Source organism: Chlorocebus sabaeus, chromosome X, assembly GCF_047675955.1.
Source record: "Chlorocebus sabaeus isolate Y175 chromosome X, mChlSab1.0.hap1, whole genome shotgun sequence".
NCBI classification, from domain to species: domain Eukaryota; kingdom Metazoa; phylum Chordata; class Mammalia; order Primates; family Cercopithecidae; genus Chlorocebus; species Chlorocebus sabaeus.
In genome coordinates this window covers 86,642,850-86,667,887 of record NC_132933.1, presented here as the reverse complement: position 1 = coordinate 86,667,887, position 25,038 = coordinate 86,642,850, and the positions used below count along the sequence as shown (strand labels likewise).

The 25,038-nt window shown below is 37.9% G+C and overlaps 1 protein-coding gene across 2 annotated transcripts in view; it reads left to right on the top strand.

The window, feature by feature from the left end:
* The window catches only part of HEPH (hephaestin), a 105,386-nt gene that overhangs the window by 69,494 nt on the left and 10,854 nt on the right, over window positions 1–25,038 (top strand). For both annotated transcript variants that reach the window (XM_007991929.3, XM_007991928.3), the window contains exons 16-17: window positions 23,336–23,442; window positions 24,406–24,631. In XM_007991929.3, the coding sequence (XP_007990120.1) occupies window positions 23,336–23,442; window positions 24,406–24,631 (333 nt within the window). The remainder of the gene's footprint in view (window positions 1–23,335; window positions 23,443–24,405; window positions 24,632–25,038) is intronic.

Sequence of the window (25,038 nt, the reverse complement as noted above, 5' to 3'; positions counted from 1 at the left end):
CATCAAGGATATGGTCTGAAGTTTTCTATTTTTGTTGTGTCTCTGCGGGGTTTTAGTATCAGGATGATGCTGGCCTCATAGAGTGAGTTAGGGAGGAGTCCCTCCTTCTCAATTTTTTTTGCAATAGATTTAGTAGGAATGGTAGCAGATCTTTGTACATCTTGTAGAATTTAGTTGTGAATCAGTGTGGTCCTGTGCTCTTTTTTTATGGGAGGTGTGGCTGGTAGGCTATTACTGATTCAACTTCAGGGCTTTTTATTGGTCTTTCCAGAAATTCAATTTTTTCCTGACTTAGTCTTGGGAGGGTGTATATGTCCAGAAATGTATCCATCTCTTCTAGATTTTCTAGTTTATGTGCATAGAAGTGTTCATAATATTCTTTGTTGGTTACTTGCATTTCTGTGGGGTCAATGGTAATATCCCCTTTGTCATTTCTAATCGTGTTTATTTGGATATTCTTTCTTTCTTCTTTATTAATCTAACTAGAAGTCTATCTATTGTATTAGTTATTTCAAAAAATAAACTCCTGGATTCATTAATCTTTTGATTTTGTGTGTGTGTGTGTGTGTGTGTGTGTGTGTGTGTGTCTGTCTCCTACAGTTCAGCTCTGATTTTTTTGTTTTCTTATCTTCTGCTAGCTTTGGGATTGTTTTTTTGGTGTGCTTCTTTAGTTCTTTTAGTTGTGATGTTAGGTTGTTAAATCGAGATCCTTACAACTTTGTGATATGGGCATTTTGTGCTGTAAACTTTCCCTTTCCCTTTTCACACTGCCTTAACTGTGTCCCAGAGATTCTGTAATGCTGCATCTTTGTTCTCACTGGTTTCAAAGAAGGCCTTGATTTTTGCCTTAATTTCATTATTTACCAAAAAGTCATTCATAAGCAGGTTATTCAGTTTCCATGTAATTGTATGGTTTTGAGTGAATTTCTTAGTCTTGATTTCTAATATGATTGGACTGTGTTCTAAGAGACTGTTATGATTTCAGTTTTTTTGCATTTGCTTAGCAGTGTCCTCTGTTCGATTATGTGGTTGATTTTGATGTACCATGTGGTGACAAGAAAAATGTATATTCTGTTGTTTTGGGTGGATAGTTAATGTAGATTTCCATCAGGTCTATTTTATCCAGTGCTGAGTTCACATGTTGAATATCTTTGTTTTTTCTGCCTCAGTGATCAGTCTAATACTGTAAGAGGAGTGTTGTAGTCTTCCACTGTTATTGTGTGGGAGTCTAAATATCTTTGAAGGTCTCTAAGAATTTGCTTTATGAATCTGTGTGCTCTTGTGTTGGATGCATATATATTTGGGATAGTTAGGTGTTCTTGTTGAAGTGAACCCTTTGCTATTATGTAACATCTTTCTTTTTTTTTATCTTGATCTTTGTTTGTTTAAAGTCTGTTTTGTCAGAAACTTGGATTGCAACCCCTGCTTCTTTGTATTTTCCATTTGCTTGGTAGATTTTTTTCATCCCTTTATTTTAAGTCTGTAGGTGTCATTGCATGTGAGGTAGGTTTCTTGAGGACAGCACGTCAGTAGGGTCTTGGATCCTTATGCTACTTGCCACTTTGTGCTTTTTAAATGGGGGCCTTTAGCCCATTTACATTCAAGGTTAGTATAGGTATGTGTGGATTTGAATGTGTCATCATATTAGCTTGTTATTATGCAGACTTATTAGTGTGGTTGATTTATAGTGTCACTAGTCTGTGTACTTCAGTATGTTTCTGGAGTGACTAGTAATGGTCTTTCCTTTCCATATGTAGTGTTTCCTTCAGGAGCTCTTGTAAGGCAGTTCTGGTGGGAGCAAATTCCCTTGACATTTGCTTGTCCGAAAAGGATCTTATTTTTCCTTTGCCTACGAAGCTTAGCTTGGCGAGATATGCAATTCTGAGTTGCAATTTATTTTCTTTAAGAATGTTGTACTTGGGTGGTTGAAGTGTGAGGATCCCTTGAGCCCAGGAATTCAAGGTTGCATGTAGCTATGATCATGCCACTGCACTCCAGCCTGCGTGACAAAGTGAGACCCTGTCAAAACAAACAAACAAACAAACAAACAAAAAGAATGTTGAATATTGGCTGGCTTGTAGGGTTTCTGCTGAGAAGTTCACTGTTAGTCTGATGGGCGTCCTTTTGTAGGTGACCTGCCCTTTCTGTCTAGCTGCCTTTAACATTTTTTTTCCTTTTATTTTGACCTTGGAGAATCTGATGACTGTGTGTCTTGGGAATGATCTTCTTGTGAAGTATCTTGCTGGAGTTCTCTGGATTTCCTGAATTTCAATGTTAGCCTCTCTAGCTAGATTAAGGAAGTTCTTATGGATGATATCTTGAAATATGTTTTTTTATGTTGCTTACATTCTTTCCATTTCTTTCAGAGACAGTAATTAGTCATAGATTTGGTCTCTTTACATAATTCCATATTTCTTGAAGGCTTTGTTCCTTTTATTCTTTTTTCTGTCTTTTTTTTTTTTTTTTTTGCTATTCTTTTCATTTCCATTCATTGTGACTGTCTTATTTCGGATGAGATCGGGCACATTCTGGTTGGTATGGCTGTAGCTTGTCTTATTTCAGAAAACTAGTCAAGTTCTGGATTCTTTCCTCTTCTTGGTCTATTCTGCTATTACTGCTTGTGATTTCATTATGAAATTCTTATAGTATGTTTTTCAGGTCCATCATATCAGTTACATTCTTTACTATACTGGCTATTTTGTCTACCAGCTACTGTAATGTTTTATTGTCATTTTTAGCTTGCTTGGATTGGGTTTCAGTGTAATCTTATATCTTAATGATCTTCACTCCTATTTATAGTTTGAATTTTATTTCTGTAATTTCAGCCATCTTAGCCCAGTTCATAACTCTACCTGGAGAGGTGTTATGATAGTATGGAGAAAAGAAGGCACTTAGTCTTTTTTTTTTTTTTTTTTTTTTTTTGAGACGGAGTCTCGCTCTGTCACCCAGGCTGGAGTGCAGTGGCCGGATCTCAGCTCACTGCAAGCTCTGCCTCCCGGGTTTACGCCATTCTCCTGCCTCAGCCTCCCGAGTAGCTGGGACTACAGGCGCCCGCCACCTCACCCGGCTAGTTTTTTTTGTATTTTTTAGTAGAGATGGGGTTTCACCGGGTTAGCCAGGATGGTCTCGATCTCCTGACCTCGTGATCCGCCCGTCTCGGCCTCCCAAAGTGCTAGGATTACAGGCTTGAGCCACCGCACTCGGCCACTTAGTCTTTTTAAAGTGTCAGAGTTCTTGTGATGTGTTTTTCTCATCTTTGTGGGTATATGCTTTTTCAATATTTGAAGTTGGTGACCTTTGGATATTCTTTTTTCTTTTATCCTGTTTGATGACCTTGAGGGTTTGATTGTGGTAAAAGCTAAATTCAACTGACTGGCTTCTTATATGGGAGACTTTAGGGGGCCAGCTGAGCTCCCAACTCTTGGATTGTGTGCTCTAACTCTGGGGGAATTGTATTGGGCCTTTAATTTGTTCTCTTGCTTCTCAAGGTTAGGAATCCACTGTGCTGATAGGGCCAAGTTACTCCCAGACCACTGGTCACTACACTGATGAGTGGTGTCAGCCAAAGTGTTTCATAGTGCGGTGGCAGTAGGATCTGTTCTTGTTCGCGTGTGCCAATAGCTGTAGCAGCAACTGTGTAGCAGGGAGCACACTCATTGACTGTGGCAGAATGCTACTGAATGCCAGGGTGCCTGCCTCCATGTGGCCATTCACCACAGTGGTAGAGGTAGTCTGGCTCGGGTGGAGTGGGGGCCCTTTCTAGTGACTGTGTGTGTGATTGTGCTGGTTGTGGTGTTAGCACAGGGTTGGGACAGTTGCAGGTGCATGTCTGCGTGCACTTTCTAAACACCACAGACAGAGGTGGTCACTCAGGGTGGAGAAGAGTCCACTGTCATCTGTACCTAGTTTCATTCCAGTGGCCTTGTTGGCACAGGGGTGATGCCCTGGCAGGGGTAGGGCTGGCTGGCTCTGTGCTCACTAAAACTTTTCACTGATGGCCCAGTGGGGGTACAGCGATTGGACTGTTCTCTGGCTGAAGCAGTGGCATGGCAAGGTGCACCCACACATGTACTCCACTGGGGCAAGAAAGGCAAAACTCACTTGTGTACACTTGTGCCAGCAAAGTGATGTGGGGGTTGCTGTGGGTCTGGGGACATAGCTGCAGTGTGAGAAGGGAGCAGATGGGCTGGTGTATGGCCATTAGGGCCATCCCGCTGTAGCTCTCCACCTGCCAGACACAGTCCTCCATAGAGGAACTCTGTTTGTCCCCAGGGAACTTCAGGCTGCCCTGGAAGCAGGCACAGCCAGGCTGGGCCCTTGGTAGAGGCCAGCAAACCAAACCGTTCTCAGATTGGGCCAATTTTGTCTGATAGGCAAGATTACACTGCAGAATTTATGTCTGACAATTCCCATAGGGCTAAAGTCTCCTATGGAAGCAAATTGAGTCTAGGGGAATGGCCATCCTGGCCATGTTCTGCTACAGACACTCCTGCACCAATCCTCTGGGCTCCACGTCAGTTGGCTTGCTGCCCCCACCACTTCCCTAAGCATTTCTCCCTGCCAAGTCCAGTATCCCTGGTGGTTGAAGGGTCTCTTTCTGCTGGGATTTCAGAGGCCCATGGTGACAGGAGGTTGCTGCTTGTCGGTTCAACTCACCCATTCCCCCTGAGTTGTTGGGTACCAGGAATGAGTCCGGGTGCATGGTAGCCCCTTGTAGAGTCCACAGCTTCCTCCCACTTCAACCCAGCTTCTGTGTCTTCCCTCCATCCATTCTCGATATCTTCCCTTTGAATACTTGTTAGAAGCATGCCATTTGTCTCAGTACCTCGGTGGCATCTGTTCCACCTGGCTGTGTCTCGTCGGCCGCTTTACCTGACACATGTTTTTTAAATGGTTAAGATTTCTTGTTCATAGATGGAACAGACCATCCTCTATGTGATAATTACTTCCACATAATCGCTTTGGGTTCCCAGATATTTTAATTGTTGTTTACTTCATCACGTGAAGATTTGCATGATTCATAGACAGAGAAAAATGTGAAACCAAGCAGGATCTAGACCCTGACCGCACAGAGCATGGCCTGGCCAAATCCTATGGTTCCAGAGCAGAAAGGACACACTCTTCTAAGATTTTTAACATTTAAATTAAAACTTTATATTTAGTAAAATTCTCTCATAATGTAGTGTTTTTATGAGTTTACAAAATGAGTCATATATCTACCATAACAATCAAGATAAAGAAAAATTAAATCACCTCAGAATTATCCCTTATGCTGTCCCTTTGTTGTCAAGCCCTTCCCCCACTTTCTCACCCTTGGTAAACACTGCCACTATTTTCTATATTTCTAAGCTTTATCTTCTTCACAATGGCGTATAAATAGAATAATACAGACCATACTTCTGAGAAACAAATAAATCAAACAAACTAGATTCTGATAATGATATAGATGTTAGTAATGCCTGAAAGGGAAGTAAAAATTACTACAATTAAAACGTTAAAGGCTCTAATAGAAAAGGTGAACCACTTGCAAAATGGGCTGGGTAATTCATTAGAGAGATGAAAATATAACAGAATAAAATGGAATGCTAGAAATTAAAAACACAATAATACATATAGTCTCTTTATTGGCCTTATCAGGAGACTTGGCACAGCTGAGAAAATCATTAGTGACATTAAAGGTATGTCAATAAAACTCATCCAAACTGAATCACTAGGGGGAAAAAAAAGGAAGAAAATGAAATATATCATCCAGGATCTGTGAGATAATATCAAACTCCCTAACATAAATGAAATTCTAATTGTATAAAGAAAAGAAATATGTGACAGAAGAAAGATTTCAAATAAAATGGCTGATAATTTTCCAAAATTGTTGACAAATATTAAACCACAGACCCAAAAAACTCAAAGAACCACAACTTGACTAATTATTTTAAAAATAAACAAATAAATATACCCACCCCTAAGCATACAACGTAAAATCTACTGAATCCAAAGACATTCAGAAAATCTTAAAAACCGAGAAAACAAAACTAAATATAGAAAGAAACAAAAATTAGAGCAATGTTTTCATCAGAAACCATAGAAGCCAGAAGATAATGTTGCAAAAATCTTTTATGGGCTGAAAGAAAAAATAGTTTACTCAGAATTCTGTACACTGAAAATAAAAAGAAAACACAAACACATTTTCAGAAAAAAAAAAAAGTCTATGAGGATTCATTACCTACACACCTATACTAAAAAACATGTTAAATAAACTACTTCAGAATGAACACCTCTAATACACATAGTCATCAGATTCGGCAAGGTCATCGTAAAAGAAAAAATATTACACCAGGCACAGTGGATCATGCCTGTAATCCCAGCACTTTGGGAGGCCAAGGCAGGCAGATTGCTTGAGGTTAGGAGTTTGAGATAAGCCTGGCCAACTTGGAGAAACCCTATCTCTACTAAAAATATAGACAAGCACTTAGCATTTGGTAAGGGAATTCATTAACACCACACCTGTCTTACAAGAAGTCCTTAAGGAAGTGCTAAACATGGAAATAAAAAACCACTACCAGCCATGACAAAAACCAACTTAGGTGAATAGTCCATGGACACTATTAAGCAACTATCATATCATGCCTAAATAAAAACCAGCTAACAGCATTATGATGGGATCTTATCTCCACATATCAGTATTGGCCTTGAATGAAAATGGGCTAAACACCTCAATTAAAAGACATGGAATGCCAAGTTGGATAAAGAAGCAATACCCAACTCTATGCTGTCTTCAAGAAACCCAACTCACATGCAATGACACCCATAGGATCAAAGTAAAGTGATGGAGGAAGATCTATCAAGAAAACAGAAAACAAAAAAGAGCAGAGGTAGCTATTATTATTCAAGATAAAACAGACTTTAAACCAGCAACAATCAAAAAGGCCAAACGGGGTACTACATAATGATAAAGGGTTCAATTCAACAGGAAGACATAACTATTTTAAACATATATTCATTCAACACTGTAGCACCCAGATTGATAAAACAAGTTCTTAGAGACCTATGAAGATACTTAGATAACCAAACAATAACAGTGGGAGACTGCAACACCCCAATGACAGTGTTGGACAGATTATCAAGAGATAATATTAACAAAGACATTTGGGACATAACCTTGACATTCAACCAAATGTACCTAACAGAAATCTACAGAACACTCCACCCACAACAACAGAATATACATGCTTCTCATCTGCACATGGCGTATACTCTAAGATCGACCACATACTCAGTCATAAAGCAATTCTCACAAATTAAAACCAAAATTATACCAACCTCATTCTTAGACCTTAGCAAAATAAAACCGGGAATCAATACCAAGAAGATATCTCAAAACCATACAATTACATAAAAATTAAACAACTTGCTCCTGAAGGACTTTTGGGTAAGCAATGAAATAAAGGCAGAAATCAAATTCTTTGAAACTAATGAAAACAAAAGTGCAACTTACTATAATCTCTGGGACACAGGTAAGGCAGTATTAAGAGTACAGTTTATGACACTAAATGCCCACATTAAAAAGAAATATCTCAAGGTAACATCCAAATATCACATCTAGAAGAACCAGAGTAACAACAGCAAACTAACAACAAAACTAGCAGAAGAAAAGCAATAACCAAAATCAGAGCTGAACAGAATGAAATGCAGATGGGTAAAACCATAAAAAGATCAATAAAACCAAAAAGTGGGTCTGTGAAATAACAAATAAAATGGATAGATTACTATCTAGGTTAATAATAAGGAGAGAAGTTCCAGATAAGTGCAAACAGCAAAGACCAAGGGGATATTACCACTAGCTTCACAAAAATATAAAAAACCCTTAAAGGCTATTACAATTACCTCTGTGCACACAAACTAGAAAACCTACAAGAAATTGGGTAAATTCCTGAAAAGATACAAGCTCCCAAATTGAATCAGAAATAAATGGAAAGTGATAACAGACCAATAATGAGTTCTGAAATTGAATTAGCAATTAAAAAAAAAAAAAGAAAGAAAGAAAACCTATGAAGCAGAAAAAGCCCTGGAATAGTCAGATTTACAGCCCAAGTCTATGAGATATACAAAGAAGAGCTAGTACCAATCCTACTAACACTATTCCAAAAAATCAAAAAGGAGGGAAACCTCTCTAACTCACTCTATGAGGCAATAATCATCTTTATACTAAAACCCGGCAGAAACACAACAAAAGAGAAAACTTCAGGCCAATATGCCTGATGAACTTAGACACAAAAATACTCAACAAAATCCTAGCAAATAGAATCTAGCAGCACATCAAAAAGCTAATCCACCGTGATCAGCTAGGCTTTATTCCTGGTATGTAAGACTGATTCAGCATGTGCAAATCAATATATGTGATTTACCACATAAAGAGAACAAAAAACAAAAACCACATGATTATTTCAGTAGATACAGAAAAGGCTTTTTGATAAAATTTAGTATCCCTTCATGTTAAAAATCCTCAACAACTAGGCTTTGAAGGATTATACCTAAAAATAACAGCCATGTATAATAAACCCACAGCCAGCATCATACTGAATGAACAAAAGGGAAGCATTCCCCTTGAGCATTGGAACGAGACAAGGAAGCCCACTCTCACTACTCCTATTAAACATAGCACTGGAAATCCTAGCTAGAGAAATTAGGAAAGAGAAAGAAAGGCATTCACTTTGGAAGACAAGTCAAGCTATCATATAAATGATATAATTCTATACCTAAAATATCATGTAGTCTCTGCCCAAACACTCCTAGAACTGATAAACAACTTTAGTAAAATCTCATGATACAAAATCAATGTGCAAAAATTAGTAGTATTTCTACACACCAGTAGCATCCAAGCTGAGAGCCAAATCAAGAATGCAATTTCATTCACAATAGCTACAAAAAGAATAAAATACTTATGAATAGAGCAATTCAGGGAAGTGGAAGATGTCTGCAACAGAATTACACAACACTGCTCAAATAAATCAGAGATGACATAAACAAATGGAAGAAGACTCCATGTTCATGGATAGAAAGAATCACTATTGTTAAAATGGCCATACCACCCAAAACAATTTGTAGATTCAATGGTATACCTATCAAACCACTAAGGACATTCTTCACAGAATTAGAAAAAAACTATTTGAAAATAAACATGGGGCCAAAAAAGACCTTGAGTAGACAAGACAATCCTAAGCAGAAAAAAAACAAAAACAAAAACAAAAACAAAAACAAAACCTGAAGACATCACGTCACCCAACTTTAAACTATACTACAAGGCTATGGTAACCAAAACAGTGGGGTATTGGTACAAAAGCAGACACATAGACTAATATATCAGGTTAGAGAATGAAAAAATAAAGCTGCACACATAAAACCATCTGATCTTTTCCAAATATGACAAAAGCAAGGAATGGGAAAAGAAGTCCCTAGTCAATAAATGGTGCTGGGATAAATGACTAGCCATATGCAGAAGATTGAAACTGGACCCTTTCTTTAATCGTATACAAGAATCAACTCAAAACGGATTAAAGACTCAAATGTAAAACCTAAAACTATAAAGACCCTAGAAGAAACCTAGGACATATCATTACGCACATAGGCCGTGGCAAGATTTTATGACAAACACTCCAAAAGCAATTGTAGCAAAAACAAACATTGTCAAGTGGAATCTAATAAAACTAAAAAGTTTCTGTACAAAATAAACTACCAACAAAGCCAACAGACAATCTACAGAATGGGAGAAAATATTTTCAAACTATGCATCCAACAAAGGTCTAATATCCAGAATCTGTAAAGAACTTAAACCAACAAGCAAGAATCAAACAACCTTACGGACAAAGGACATGAACAGATACTTCTTGAAGGCATAGACGTTATATCCTGTGGCCAAAAAGCATATGAAAAAATTCTCAGCAACACTAATTATTAGAGAAATGCAGATCAAAACCACAATGATATGCCATCTCACACCAGTCAGAGTAGCTGTTATTAAATAGTCAAAAGCTAACAAATGCCAATGAGATTGTGGATAAAAGGGAATGCTCATACACTGCTGGGAGAAATGTAAATTAGTTTAGTCATTGTAGAAAGCAGCTTGGAGATTTCTCCAGGAAATTAAAACAGAATTACTGTTTGACCCAGCAGTTTTATTAATGGGTATATAACCAAAGAAATATAAATAATTCTATCATAAAGACACCTGACGTGTGTATTCATCACAGCACTTTTCATGATAGCAAAGACATGGAATCAATCTTCATGCCAACAGTGTATTGGATAAAAAAAAAGTGGTACTATTCACTATGGTATACTAGGTATCCATGAAAAAGAATGACATAATTTTGAGGCAACATAGATGGAACTGGAGGCCATAATCCTAAGTGAACTAATGCAGAAACAGAAACCCAAATACTGCAAGTTTTCACTCACAAGTGGGAGCTAAACTTTGAGTACAAGTGAGCACAGGGCGTACTTGAGGGTGGAGCATGCCAGGAAGCTAAGGATCAAAAAGCTAGTTAGGTCTTCTTGTTGAATTGAACCCTGTACCATTACGGAATGCTCTTCTTTGTCTTTTTTGATCATTGTTGGTTTAAAGTCTGTTTTGTCTGAAATTGGAATAGCAACTCCTGCTTTCTTCTGTTTTCCATTTGCTTGGTGGATTTTTATTCATCTCTATAGTTTGACCCTATGGGTGTCATTACATGTGATATGGATGTCTTTTAAACAGCATACAGTTGAGTCTTGCTTCTTTATCCAACTTGGCACTACATGCCTTTTCATTGAGGCATTTAGCCCGTTTACATTAGGTTATTATTGATACATATAGGTTTGATCCTGTCGTTGTGTTGTTACCTGGTTATTACGAAGACTTGATTGTGTGCTTTCTTTATAGTGTCAATGGTCTATATATTTAAGCATGTTTTTGTGGTCACTGGTAAGGGTCTTTCCTTTTCTATGTTTGGCACTTTCTTAATGACCTCTTGTAAGGCAAGTGTGATGATAACTAATTCCCTTAGCATTTGTTTGCCTGAAAAGGATCTTAGGATCTCATTTCTCCTTCTCCTATACAGCTTAGTTTCACTGGTTATGAAATTCTTGGTTTGAATTTCTTTTCTTTAAAGATGCTTTATATAGGCCGCCAATCTCTTCTGACTTGTAGAGTTTCTGCTGAGAAGTGCACTGTTAGCCTGATGGGGTTTCGTTTACAGGTGACCTGCCCCTTTCCTCTATCTTTCTTTAACATTTTTTTCCTTCATTTTGACCTTGAAGAAAACTGAAGACTGTGCACACTAGGAATAGTAATCTTGTATGGTATCTTTGAGGTGTGCTCTGCTATTCCTGGATTTGAATGCTGGCTTCTCAAGTGAGCTAGGTGAAATTTTCACGGATATTTTCAAGTGTGTTTTTCAAGTTGCTTGCTCTCTCCCTTTTTCAGGGTTGTCAATGAGTCATAGATTTGGTATCTTTATATAATCTCATATTTCTCAGAGATTTTATTCATTCTTCTATTTTTCTTTATTTTTGTCTTAGTGGGTTACTTTAGAGAACTAGTCTTTGAGCTCTGAGATTCTTTCCTCAGCTTGGTTGATTCTGCTGTTAATACTTGCAATTTTATTATGAAATTATTGAGGTGAATTATTCAGTTCTATTAGATTAGCTTGGTTCTTTCTTAAAATGCCTATTTTATTTTATCTCCTGTATCATTTTATTGTATTACTTAGATTATTTAAATTGGGTTTCTACTTTCTCCTGAATGTTGATCTTCATTCCTATCCATATTCTGAAATTTATTTCTGACATTTTACCCATTTCAGCCTGATTAAGAACCATGGCTGGATAACTAGTGTGGTCATTTGGAGGTAAGAGGACCTCTGGCTTTTTGAGTTTTCAGAGTTTGTGTGCTGATTCTTTTTCATCTGTGTATGCTGATGTTCCTTCAGTCTTTGAAGTTGCTGTCTTTCGGATAGGTTTTTCTTGCTTTTGTATTCTTTGATGCCTTTGGGGGTTTGATTGTGGTGCAAGGTGGGTTCAGTGAAATGGTTTTGATTCTAGTCCACTCTTTGGTCTTTAAATAACTCCCTCTGATTACTGTCTCTGTGCCTGTGTTTCTTTTGTTGGGTGTTCTTGTCCATGAAGCTCCCTTAGGCAAACGCTGCAGTTGCAGACAGGCCATATCCTTGCCGGGTCAGCTGTAATCTGCTGTCAGAATGTGTCCTGGGGGAACTTGGGGTTGTGCCTGCCCACAGAGTTCCAGCAGAAGTGGGACTACTGGATTGGAAGCTCTAGCAGATGTGGCCTGTCTGGCCATGAGAGGAGGTAGATGGAATTAATTGCCCTGTTGTCCGGGTATTTCCTGAGAGAGCAGGAAGCTGAACAGGACTGAGTTCAGACAGAGTGAGACTGTTGGGTTAGAAAATTTAGCAGGCATTACCTGCCTGGCTACCAGTGGCAGGAGTGGGTAGGATTGTCATTCCTGCCATCTGGGTGCTTTTTAAGACAGCAGAGGCTACAGATGTTGGCTGAGTTTAGGTAGAAGTGAGACCACTGTGTCAGAAGCTGATGCTGAGCCCTGTCTGATGAGGAGCAGTAGAGCAATCTTACTCCTTCTAGGCACCATGACTTTAGTCTCTATTGGGGCTGTGGTGTCAGTACTGGTCTATTCTGTGGCTTAAGACTTGTAGAGTTCCTCTTGGAGTCAAGAGTTTCCCCTGCAAAACATCCAGGTGGTTCTCTGCCTCAGTCTAGAGGCATGGTGGTGGCGGTGTAGGGGGGCCAGGGTGATTCTGCTGTTCCCAGTCTTGCATAGTTTCCTGTGGAGGATGTGAATTTCCCAGAAGATTCTCACTTACTCACCCTTCCCCCTGTTGGAGAGGTTCTTCTGGCTCTTTGCTGTGCCCATACAGCCCGGTGCTCAGCTTCCCTCTTCCCTGATCTCTGTAGCTCTACTGCCTTGATGAATCCTGACATGGTTTCTCTGTTGGTTGGCCCAAAGGGACAGTGTTTACTAACCTTTTTGTTTCCTCTCTGTGAGAGTGGAGTACATTTGCTGCTTTTATTCTGCCATATTGGCCCCTCCCACTCTCTCGTTTTTGAAGGGCCATTTTGTCAAATATAGAATTCTTTGATGAAGAGTATTTTTTTTTCTTTCAGCACTTTAAATATGTCAATTGACTTATTTCTAACCTCCATGGTCTCAGAGAAGAAATTGGCTATTAATCTTATTGAGAATTTCTTTTCTGTGACAAATCTTGTTTTGCATCTTTTCAGGTTCTCTTTATCTTTATTTAAATAGTTTAATTACAATGCTCCTTGGTGTGGGTAGAGTTTTGCTAAGCCTACTTTTAGTCAGTTGAGCTTCTTGGATGTATAGATTCATATGTTTTGTCAAATGTGAGACATTTTTAGCCATTATTTTTTCAGATGTTTTTTCTCCTTTCTCTCTCCCCCTTCTTTGACTTCCATAATGTATGTATTAATCCGCTTGTCATGTTATCCTACAGGTCCCGTATGCTCTGTTCACTTTTCTTCATTATTCTCTTCTTCTGCTCCTCATACTAGATATTTTAAATTGTCCTATCATCAAGTTATCTGACTCTGCCTTCTGCCTGCTCAAATCCGCTGTTTAACTCTTCTAGTGAATTAAAATTTCAGTTTTACTTTTCTATTCCAGAATTTGTTTGGTTCCTTTTTATTTCTGTATCTTTATTTATATTTGAATTTTGTTCAGATACAGTTTTAGGAGCTTTTCTTTACTTTTTATTTATGTTTTCAGTTCTTTAAGCATATTTAAACAGCTGTTATAAGTAATTATTTCAGTGAAATAATGGGAACAAAAGTCAAGTTACATGAACCAAAGAGTGAAAAGGAGTTGTGGGAATGAAAATAGGGAGTATCAACAACTTTTCTCAAGGCTTATTTTAAAGGGTATTTAAAAATGGGATATTGTAGTTCGATAGAAATGTGTGACTAAGGAAGGTTTTTTAAATGGCATAGTTTGGGCTGAACTGCCCAATACCACAGCCACTAGTTACATATGGCTATATAAACTTAAATTCATTATAATTAAATTATAAATTAAGTTCTTCAGTTATATTAGCTACATGTGACTACTGTATTGGACAGCACTGAAAACTCCTCTAATTTGCACCATCTTCCCTTTCTTTCTTCCAGTTACAGATAATAAGGCATCTTTTCTGTAATTAAATATTAATTCCTATCATTCATGCTCTGGATCCCATTCCCTCTCCATTTTTTTTTTTAACTTACCTAAGTCCTATGGTTATTATCTCTCTCTCTCTCCCACCTAATTATCAGTCTCTCCCTCTCTGCTAGATCGACACATCCTAGTACAGTAGTACTACCTCATTCCTGGTTTTCACTTTCTATGCTTTCAATTATTCATGATCAATCATAATCTGATAATATTAAGTGAAAACTTCCAAAAATAAACAATTTAAAAGTTTTAAATTTTGTATCATTATAAGTGGTGTGATAACATCTCATACTATCTCACCTGGGATGTGAATCTTTCCTTTGTTCAGCATATCCACACTGGATATGCTACCTGCCCATTTGGCACTCAGCTGTCTCAGTTATCAGATCAACTGTCACAGTTTTGCAATGCTTGTTTTAAAGTAGCTTTTATTTTAGTTAATAAAGGCCCCAAAGTGCTAGAGTAGTGATGCTGGCAATTTGTATGTGCCAAAGAGAAGCCATATAGTGCTGCTTTTAGTGAAAAGGTGAAAATTCTTGAATTAATAATGAAAAAAGTTGTATGCTAAGGTTGCCAAGATTGATGGTAAGAATGAATATTCTGTCTATGGAATTGTGAAGACCGAAAAATAAATTCATGCAAGTTTTTCTGTAGCACCTCAAACTACAAAGGCTATGGCCACAATGTATGATAAGTGCTTAGTTAAGACGAAAAAGGCATTACGTTTGTGGGTGGAAGATAAAAACAGAAATGTGTTTCAATTGACAGTAATCAGCTTCAGTACTATCTGTGCTTTCAGATTTCCACTGGTTTTGGAATGTATCCTGCATGGAATGTATCCTGCATGGATAGAGGGGACTACCGTATAGTGAGAGAAGTTTGCGGATTTTACAATAGTGTAATGAGAGTTTTTGTCTGATGGTTTCAATTTTCTGATTCAGATCTGAGTAAAGGCCATTAGTGTTGTGGAGATGGGTGCGCTGGGGTAGGAGGTTTGAAGGAAAGGAAAAAATGTATGAAATTGTTGATTCAAAGGGTAGAAAAACAAACTTTTCTGAGAAATGGAATAAGACTGATGAACAGCACAGAGGACCCACGTGAGGTTTCAGATAATGAATTCCAAGAAAAGTCAATTTTCTTGTTTTTTGTTTTGTTTTGTTTTGTTTTGTTTTGTCTTTTGAGTTTCAATTTGCAAAGATTTAAAAAATTATCCTGTTACTGGGAATACAGTGTAATGTGCACCACTCTTGAAAGTTTGGTGCGTTTCCATCTAGACTTCTTATTGGTTTGGTGCGTTTCCATCTAGACTTCTTTCTCTGTATTTGCATACACTTTCATATAAATATATTACTTTAATAACTAAAAATTGTTATTTGTTAACTTTATTTTAAAATAAAAAGAAAAAGATGAGTAGAGAAAAATAAAGCAATGAAAAGGGAATGCAAGATTGGTGAGTGAACCAGGAGGCAATGGTGTTTGGAAGTCAAATAGAGTTTTAAGAAAAGGATGGTCTAAGGGGTCAGATAGTGCAAATGATAAGAATAGTGTCTGAATCCCATCCATATTTCCATTCCTCACCCTTGAACAGCTAGGAAGTCTTCATCTGGCTGACCAGCTAGGCAGACTGGCTTGGAAGTTGTTTTGAGATGCTATAGCTAGAAGGTTCTACTGTAGACTGGAAGACAGCCCAATATGGGAAGTGCCAGAGGAGATACAGTTTGGAACTCACTTTCTTTAATTAACCTCTGATTCTTGAAAGAATGAACAAAAGTTTTTTTTGTTTGTTTGCTTGTTTTATAAATCTGAAAACAAAACGTATCTGTAATATTTACTCTAATGCAGTCTGACTCAGTATCATATTGCTCCACAGGTTTTAGCTACTTTTCCTTAATGAGGAGATGGATGCTTGACATTACAGTAGATGATTCATAAACTTCATATGGCTAACTTCTTAGGTTGGAGCACATTTAGTAAAGAAGTAGCTCAGAGCAAATGAAGATGTGATATCAGGTTTGGGACCTTCAGTGAAAATGGAAGTGGTCAGGCACTGCTAGTTCCATTCATTCAATTGTAAAAGCTAGATTCTAAAGTACAGGAGCAAAGCTGCAATGGGAGACGGACCTAACATGCAGAAGTGAAGTGGAGAAAGAGACTTGAATCAGAGTAAGAGAGCATCAGGAGCTAAGAGAGGAGGTTTCTGAGTAGTTGCTGGAGACACCTTTATGGTATCAAATATTTGCATATTTTTGGATGATTGTGTGTTAGCATATTGTTTTAGCTAAGCTTTCAGGAATGGGGCACAAGATCGGGAAAGAAAGAAAGGATTTAAATTATCTATCTCTTTTGATAGTGTCTTAGTCCATTTTGCTTGCTATAAAGGATTACCTGAAGCGGGGTCATTTATAAATAAAGGAGATTTATTTGGCTCATGTTTCTTCACACTATATAAGAAGCATGGCACCAGCATCTGCTTCTACTGAAGGCCCAAGAAAGCTTTCAGTTGTAATGGAAGGTGAAAGGGGAGCAAGCGTGTTACATGATGAGAGAGGGAGCAAGAGATAAGGAGAGGAGGGGTGCCATGATCTTTTAAACAATCAGCTCTTGTGTGAAGTAATAGACTAAGAACTCACTCATTGCTGAGCGGACAGCACCAAGCCATTCATGAAGGATCTACTCCTATGACCCTCCCATTAGGTGGCACCTCCAACACTGGGGATCAAGTTTCAGCATGATATTTGGAGGGGACAAAAATTCAAACTACATCAGATAGCATGAAAGTGTTGGAGGCTGTATTAGTTTGCTAGGGCTGCCATTATGAAGTACCATAAACTGAGTGACTTAAACAACATAAATGTATTGTCTCATAATTCTGGAGGACAGAATTCCAAATCAAGATGTCAGCAGTTTTTTGTTGTTTTTTGTTTTTGTTTTTGTTTGTTTGTTTGTTTGTTTGTTTTTTGACTATGAAGAAAGACTCATTAAGGAGTATACAGGAAATGAGGAAGTAAAGAAAGTAGATGTCGGCAGGACTTTAAAAATGTTTTGCCATTGAAGAAGACAGAACAAGGGATTGCAGTAGCTTGAGGGTCACAGGAGAGAGAAAGGAGAGACTTGATCATGGCTTACATGGGGAAAGGAACAAGCAGAGGAGAAGTAGAAGATCCAGGAGGAAGAGGAAATTCAAATCTGTCAGGAAGTAGGAGAAAGTATGAACCTTGAATTGGAGTAGGAGCACTTCCCCCTCTGAGGCTGCAGGGCTTGGTAGATGTGGATAAAGAATGGAATTTTAAAGGATGAGAGTCTTTGTAGAGTAGTGGTAAAAGGAATTCTGAAGCTAGACTGCATGGGCTCAAATTTCAGCTATGATGTGTGATCCTTAGAAAATGATATAATATATATGAGTTGAAGCCTTAGTTATTTCATATATATAATGAAATTAATAGTAATATCTGTCTCATAGGGATTTTGAGTTAATGTCTTATAAATGCTATGCAAATTTTTGACAATATTATTCTTATTCTGTGAAATCTGAGTTGAATTCAGTTTTTCAGAGTGAGGAGGTAAGGAACAAATGAGGCTTGAGGAGTGTAGTGAAAGTTTGGAATTGTCACCAAGAGGAACAGGATTGAAAGCTCTTGAACCAAATAGCACTGAGGACACAATAAGACTGGAAAATAGAAATTTGAAGAAGCAGCACTACAGAAGGCTGTACAATTTTCTCCAGCTGTGTTCAACCACAGTTTAAGATCAGAAGAGGCAGATTATAAGATACACCTAGGGAGGTTACTGGTACCCAACTTTAGTGAACATGAGAATCACTTGGAGGGATTGTTATATTGCCCATAGGTTGCTGAGCCCACGCCCAGAGTTTCTGAATCTTCAGGTGTGGAGAGATTCCCAATAATTTGCATTTCTACAAACTGCTAAGTGGATTCTGATGCTGCTGGTGGAAGCAATATACTTTGAGGACCACTGATTTCCATGAAGTTATTATGGAGTGGGAGTGGTGAAGGGGATGCATTGTGTAGAATAGAGTAACAGGCAAGAATACATGAGAGTACAGGATATTTGTAAAAGAGTAGTTCAAATGCTGACCGTGGCAGTGAGGGAATTTGGACCAGATAGGGAAAAGGATGGAGTCAGGAGGGACCTGATATAAAAAGGTAAAGGAGGGTAGGGATCTTCACAAGGACATAGCACTTATCCCAGTTTGTAATTCTACATGTTTTCTTTTTGTTGTTGTTGTTGTTGTTGGTTTACTTGTATGTTGTTTCCTCTCTCGACTAGATTCTAAGAGGACAGGCACTATGTTGTTTTGTTTATGACTCTTTCCAACACTCAACATGTAGTATGTGTTCAATACAGCTTTGTTGATTGTATGGGTGAAAAAAAATATTGCATGCTTTCACCTCTGACTCTTCTTTAAGCTCTCCTCATTCCTTGAGATTCAGACCAAGCCTAAACTCTCCTATAACACTTTCTCCAGTGATTAATAAATCTAAACTCCTATAGTTGTTAAAGTCTTACAGTATAATTGACTTTTTTGATGTATAGATTAGTATAATCACCACCGCAATTAGGAATTAGAGCAGTTAACTTTCTTGCTATTCCCACCCTCTTTGAACCACTGATCTGTTCTCAATCCCTATTATTACATCTTTCCTAGAAAAAAAGATGCATATATATGTATACATATTCTGTGATTTACGTAAGTGATATCTACATATAAATGGAATAATACAGTATGCAATCCTTCAGGATTAACCTTTTTCACACAGCATAATTCTCTGGAGATTCTTCTAAGTTGTTGTATGTGTCAATAGTTTACTGTTTTTATCGCTGAGTAGCATTTCATGGTATGAATGTATCACATTTTGCACAACTTTTCACTGTTAAATGAAATTTAGATTTTATCCAGTTATTGGCTCTTATTAATAAAATTGCTACGACTATGTGTATAGAGGCATTGATTGATTGATTGGTTGAGGCAGAGTCTCGCTCTGTCACTTAGGCTGGAGTTCAGTGGCACGATCTTGGCTAACTGCAACCTCTGCCCCCCAGATTCAAGTGATTCTCGTGCATCAGCCTCCTGAGTAGCTGGGATTACAGGTGCCTGCCACCACACTAAGCTAATTTTTGTATTTTTAGCACAGATACGTTTTGTCATATTGGTCAGGCTGGTCTCAAACTCCTGACCTCAAGTGATCCACCTGCCTCGGCCTCCTAGTGTGCTGGGATTACAGGTGCTGTGTAGAAGCTTTTGTGTGAACATCGTTCACATTTCTCTATGGTAGATACCTAGAACTAGGATTTCTGGATCATACAGTAAGGGGATATTTAACTTTATAAGGAACTGCCAAACTTTTTTCCAGAGTGTCTGAACCATTTTACATTCCCATCAGCAAAGTGTGAGTGATTTAGTTGTTCCACATCCTTGCCAGCATTTGGTGTTATCACTGATTTTTAAAGGCCATTGTGACAGGTATGTAATGATATCTCGTTGTAATTTTGATTTGCATTTTCTAAATGGCTAATAATGTTTAACATCTATCATATGTTTATTTGTCATTCTTATATCTTGTGTTGTGAAATATCAGTTCAGATTTTTTGCCTATTTTTAATTGGGTTGCTTTTATTTTGTTAAAATTTAAGTGTTCTTTATGTATTTTGGATACAAGAGTGAAGCCCTGACTACTACGTTCAGTCCCAGGCTCTCTGAGGAAATTATATTTAGGCTGATACTTGAATGTAGCATAGAAATCAACCATATTAAGAAAGCTACAGGACAGCTTCAACTGCAGGTGTAAATACCTTGGAACAGGAATGATCTCAGTGTATTTAAGGAATAAGAAGAAGACAGTGTGGCTGTAGTATACTAAGAAAGATGAAGAATAATAAGAAATGAGTTTGTAGATATAAAGAAGGATAAGTAAGATCATGTAGAATCTCGCAAGCCATGGTAGGGAATTTTTATTTAGTTTTACTCACAGTGAGGAGCTGTTGCAGAGATGTGGCATGGCTTACATTGTATTTTAAAAAGTTACACTTGTTGTTATGTGAATCACATGTTATGAGAGGAACAAGATAGGTGACGATTGTAGTTTTTCAGGTGACAGAAGATAATGGCACAGACTATGGTGGTAGCATATACTTTTCAGGTAGATCCCTCAGAATTTTGATGATGGATATGAGATGTGAGGGAGTGAGAATAATCAAAGATAACTCTTGAGGTTTTGGCTTTCATAACTGGTGGCACTCTCTAGTGAGAAAAGGAAGACTGAAGAGGAGAAGGTTTGGGTGAGAGGTCAAATATTTATTTTTAATATGTTGAGTCTGAGATAAAAATTAGACAAATGGAGGTGCCAAGAAGACTGTTGAATAAGTCTTGAACTCGATGGAGAGGTTGGAGAGAAGTTATGTAAACAGAACAACATGACAAAAGATACAGAGCTATGAAAGTATGAGGTATGACCAGAGGTGAGCAAGTGGTTAGGTTTGACCAGTATATATTTTGTAGAACCAGAAAGAGTAAGAGACATTGCTGGAAAGGCAGGCCAGGGCTGAGTTAGAGAGGGCTTAGCTGATGGGGAAATTTTTGGAATTTATTATTTGAATATGAGGGAGCCATTACAGGTCTTTGACAAAAGGTGTGACATGAACAAAGAAAGATTTTTGAAAGATTAATATCGCACAGCCAAAACAATGTCACAAAAGTAGAACAAAGTTGGAGAACTCATACTTACTGGTTTCTAAACTTATTACAAAGCATAGAACTCAAGACTGTGTGGCATTGGCATAAGGATAGGCAGATAGATCAATAGAATAGAATTGAAGATCCAGAAATAAACCCTCTCATTTTGGTCAATTGATTTTCAACAAAAGTGCCGAGACCTTTCAATGGAAAAAAGAGTCTTTTCAATAAATGGTGCAGAGGCAATTGAATATCCACATACAAAACTATGAAATTGGACCTCTAACTCACAACATACAGAAAAATCAAAATCAACTCAAAATGGATCAAAGACCTAAATATAAAAGCTAAAGCTGTACTTCTAGGAGAAAATAAATGAGCAAACATTCATAACCTTGGATTAGGCAATGGTTTCCTTTATACAACACTAAAAGCACAAGTGAAAAAATAAATTGAAATAGCTTAAAATTTAAAGTATGCTTTAAAGGACACCATAAAAAGTGAAAAGGCAATCCACAGGATGTGAAATAATTCCATAATCATATGTCTGATAAGGGACTTGTATCCAGAATCCATAAGGAACTATTGCTTGATGTCATTGTTATTTGACAATGCTATTATCAAAAAACACATAACCCAATTTAAAATGGGCAAAGGATTTGAATAAACATTGCTCCCAAGAAGATGTTGAAATGGCTATTAAGCACAAGAGAAGATGCTCAATATTGTTAGCCATCAGAGAATTGGAAATAAAAACTGTAGTGAGATGACACTTTTCACATGCTAGGATAACGAAAATAATTTTTTTAAAAAGCAGACAATAGCTAGTGTTCATGCAGATGTTGAGAAATTGGAACCTTAATATGTTGCTGGTGAGAATGCAAAATGGTGCAGGTGCTTTGGAAGCAGTTTGGCAATTCTTTAAGTGGTTAAACACAGCGTTACCATACAACTCAGGAATAAATGAAAACATATATCCACATAAAAACTTGTAAACAAATGCTGATAGCAGCACTATTCATAATAACTAAAAAGTGGAAATGACCCAAATGTTCATCAACTGAAGAATGAATGAATAAAATGTGGTATATCTATTCAATGGAATATTTGTCAATAAACACAATTAAGTATTGATATGTGCTACAACGTGGGTGGACAATGAAAATATATTAAATAAAAAATCAGTCACAAAATGAAATGTATGATATAATTCAATATCTATGGAATGCCCAAAGTGGACAAGTCTATAGAGACAGAAAGTAGAATATTGATTACCTTGGGTGGGGTGTGGTGGGGGTGGGTGGGTGGATGAGAGGGTGAGGGCAGTACAGGAGTTCTTTTGGTGGTGATGAAATGCAAAATGAATCATGGTGGTTACAAACTTCTGGTAATATACTAAAAAACATTGAATTGAACATTTTAAATGGTTGAATTGTATTGTATGCAAATTATATCTCAATAAAGTTGTTAGAAAAGATTAATGTAACATTATTTGGAAGATGAATTGGAGAGGGCAAGACTGGAGGCAGAGAAACATGTTAGGAGGCTTTGTAAAGGTTCAGTTAAGAAAACAAGGGTCTAAACTAGGGCAAGAGTAATGATAATTGAAAGGAGAAGAGAATGGTTCTAAAATATAATGTACAGGTAGAATCAATAAGACCTGCCATTTGGTTAGATGTTGAATTACGAAAGTGAAGAAGTAAAGAAGATTAAAATTTTGAGTCTGAGTAAGTACAAGAGTGATAGTGTTATTTCTAGATAGACACTGGGAGCACAGATTGGGAAAGAGGGTGGTTTTTCAACGGAGGGAGGTGAGTTCATACAATCTATTTTCCTGGTGCTGTCAGGACAATCTTTAAAATATATTCAGTATATAATAGAATATTTGGAGTTGGAGCTGAGTAACTAGGTGAGTCTGGCTGGAACTAAGTATTTAAGAGTCATCGATGCACAGATCATAGTTGACATCAGAAAGGTGACTAAAGGTTCCAAGGAGAGAGTATGGAAAGAGAGAAGAGAACTGAGACAGAACTTTGTGCAAACAACTGCATTTAGGAGACAGCAGCTGGAAAAAATAAACCAAAGCAGAGAACCTCACCCTGCCTCCCCCCATCCCCTGCCTTCCCCGTAAAGATAAAGAGGATATTAAAAGCAGGAAAAAAAAGTAGCAAGGCTGCCTTACCAGAGTATTGGACCTGGGCCTTTGAGGAAAGGGAAAGCAGAAAAGAAAGGTTGAGGGTGTCCCAGGAGGGAGAAGCGCAAGGTCACAAAAATAAAATGATGGAGAAAGGATGAAGAAAGATCTTAAAGAGGATGGGATTCACCCACCACTGCCTCTTGGGGAGACCTGGGAATTGAGAGAAATTTCTGACCCAGTGCAACTGGAGGTTCCTTGTTATACTTCCTAGGTGAGGTGCTCACTTATCAGTGGAACATCCCAGAGAGATCTGGCCCTGGGCCCAATGACTCTGCTTGTGTTTCCTGGATCTATTATTCTGCAGTGGATCCCATCAAGGTAAATACAAGATTGGCTACCTGGAAGTGGGTCAAACTCCCGGCAAAAAGAAGCTATTAACCAGGTGTAGTAAGAAGCTTGCTCCTGAGATACTACAGCCTAGAATTTGGGGAACATTCCTCAAAAGCTGGACTTATTTTAATAGACAGGAGGAGGGAGGAAGGGAATGGGCAGCACCAGATACTTGTCACGAGATTTTCTTTCTTATATTTTCATTTTGGATCCTATATAGTAACATGCTCTCATTACAAAAAAAAACACAAACACACAAGCAAACAGAAAACACAAAAGAAACCTGGGGTTGGTTGTACAGAGATTGAGGCTCTAGTCCCAAATTTGGTTATAGCATGCTTTTAGAATGACCTTAAATAAGTCATTCTGCCTCTGTTTCCTCATCTGGAAAATGGATTTATCAATCTAGCCATCCATCTACAGCCAGCCATTAACAATCATTTATTGAGTGCCTACCACATTTTAGGCATTTTACTTGGTGCTTTGGTTGATATAAATTTAAGATACATTTCCACCTTCAAAGACTATTGTCTAGTTAAGCAAGAGAGAACCTGGAGAAGGCATCACAATGGGAGGTGCATGTACTCTTGGCCTTAAAAGCTGAGTCACATTATGCCATCAGATAAGTGATATGATGATGGGGAGGGCATTGCAGGCAGAGGAAACAGCACAAAAAAGACACTAGGTTGTAAAAATGCTCGGTAGGCTAAGAGGTCAATAAATACTTTAGCCTAGATAAAGCATAGGTCAGATAGTGCATCTTAACTAAGTCCCAAGATAATTGTTAGAATGAATTCAAGTAACATAGTGGGGTACTTATAAATGTAAGATATCATGAGGAAATGCTGAGAGGCACAGTGGGCTTGTATGAGAAACTGGCTCCCTGCAGAGTATTGCTACCCAGAAACAACTCCATCTCTTTCTGTCTCTCCCACTTCCTCCCTTCCTCAGGACATGTATAGTGGCCTGGTGGGGCCCTTAACTATCTGCCGAAAGGGCATCCTGGAGCCCCACGGAGGACGGAGTGACATGGATCGGGAATTTGCGTTGTTGTTTTTGATTTTTGATGAAAATCAGTCTTGGTATTTGGAGGAAAATGTGGCGACCCATGGGTCCCAGGATCCAGGCAGTATTAATCTACAGGATGAAACTTTCTTGGAGAGTAATAAAATGCATGGTCAGTAGTAAAAAACCTACTCTTTTTCCAAAGCAGTCCCTACTGGTTACATGGGGATATCGAATAGGCCTATTACTATCTAAGGGAACATAATCCCAGAAAGGACACGAACATGGTAAGGTGAAATGAGAATGAGTCAGAAGAAGCATTTCCTACTATCGTACATTTACATATACAAAGGCAGATATGTGGTCCAGGTTAGATTGGGTGCCCAGAAAGCGGGAAGTTGACTGTGTAAAGTTGCCATGGTGATACCAGCAAATTTTAACATATTAGAGAAGGCAAAATGTACATGTATGACCTTCAATGTACTTGTCAAGCTGACTGCTTAGTGCTTCTCTCTTTTAAAACCCTGAGTTTAGTCTCCCAATATCATCTTATTTATTTACTGCTCTAAATTTGGGACC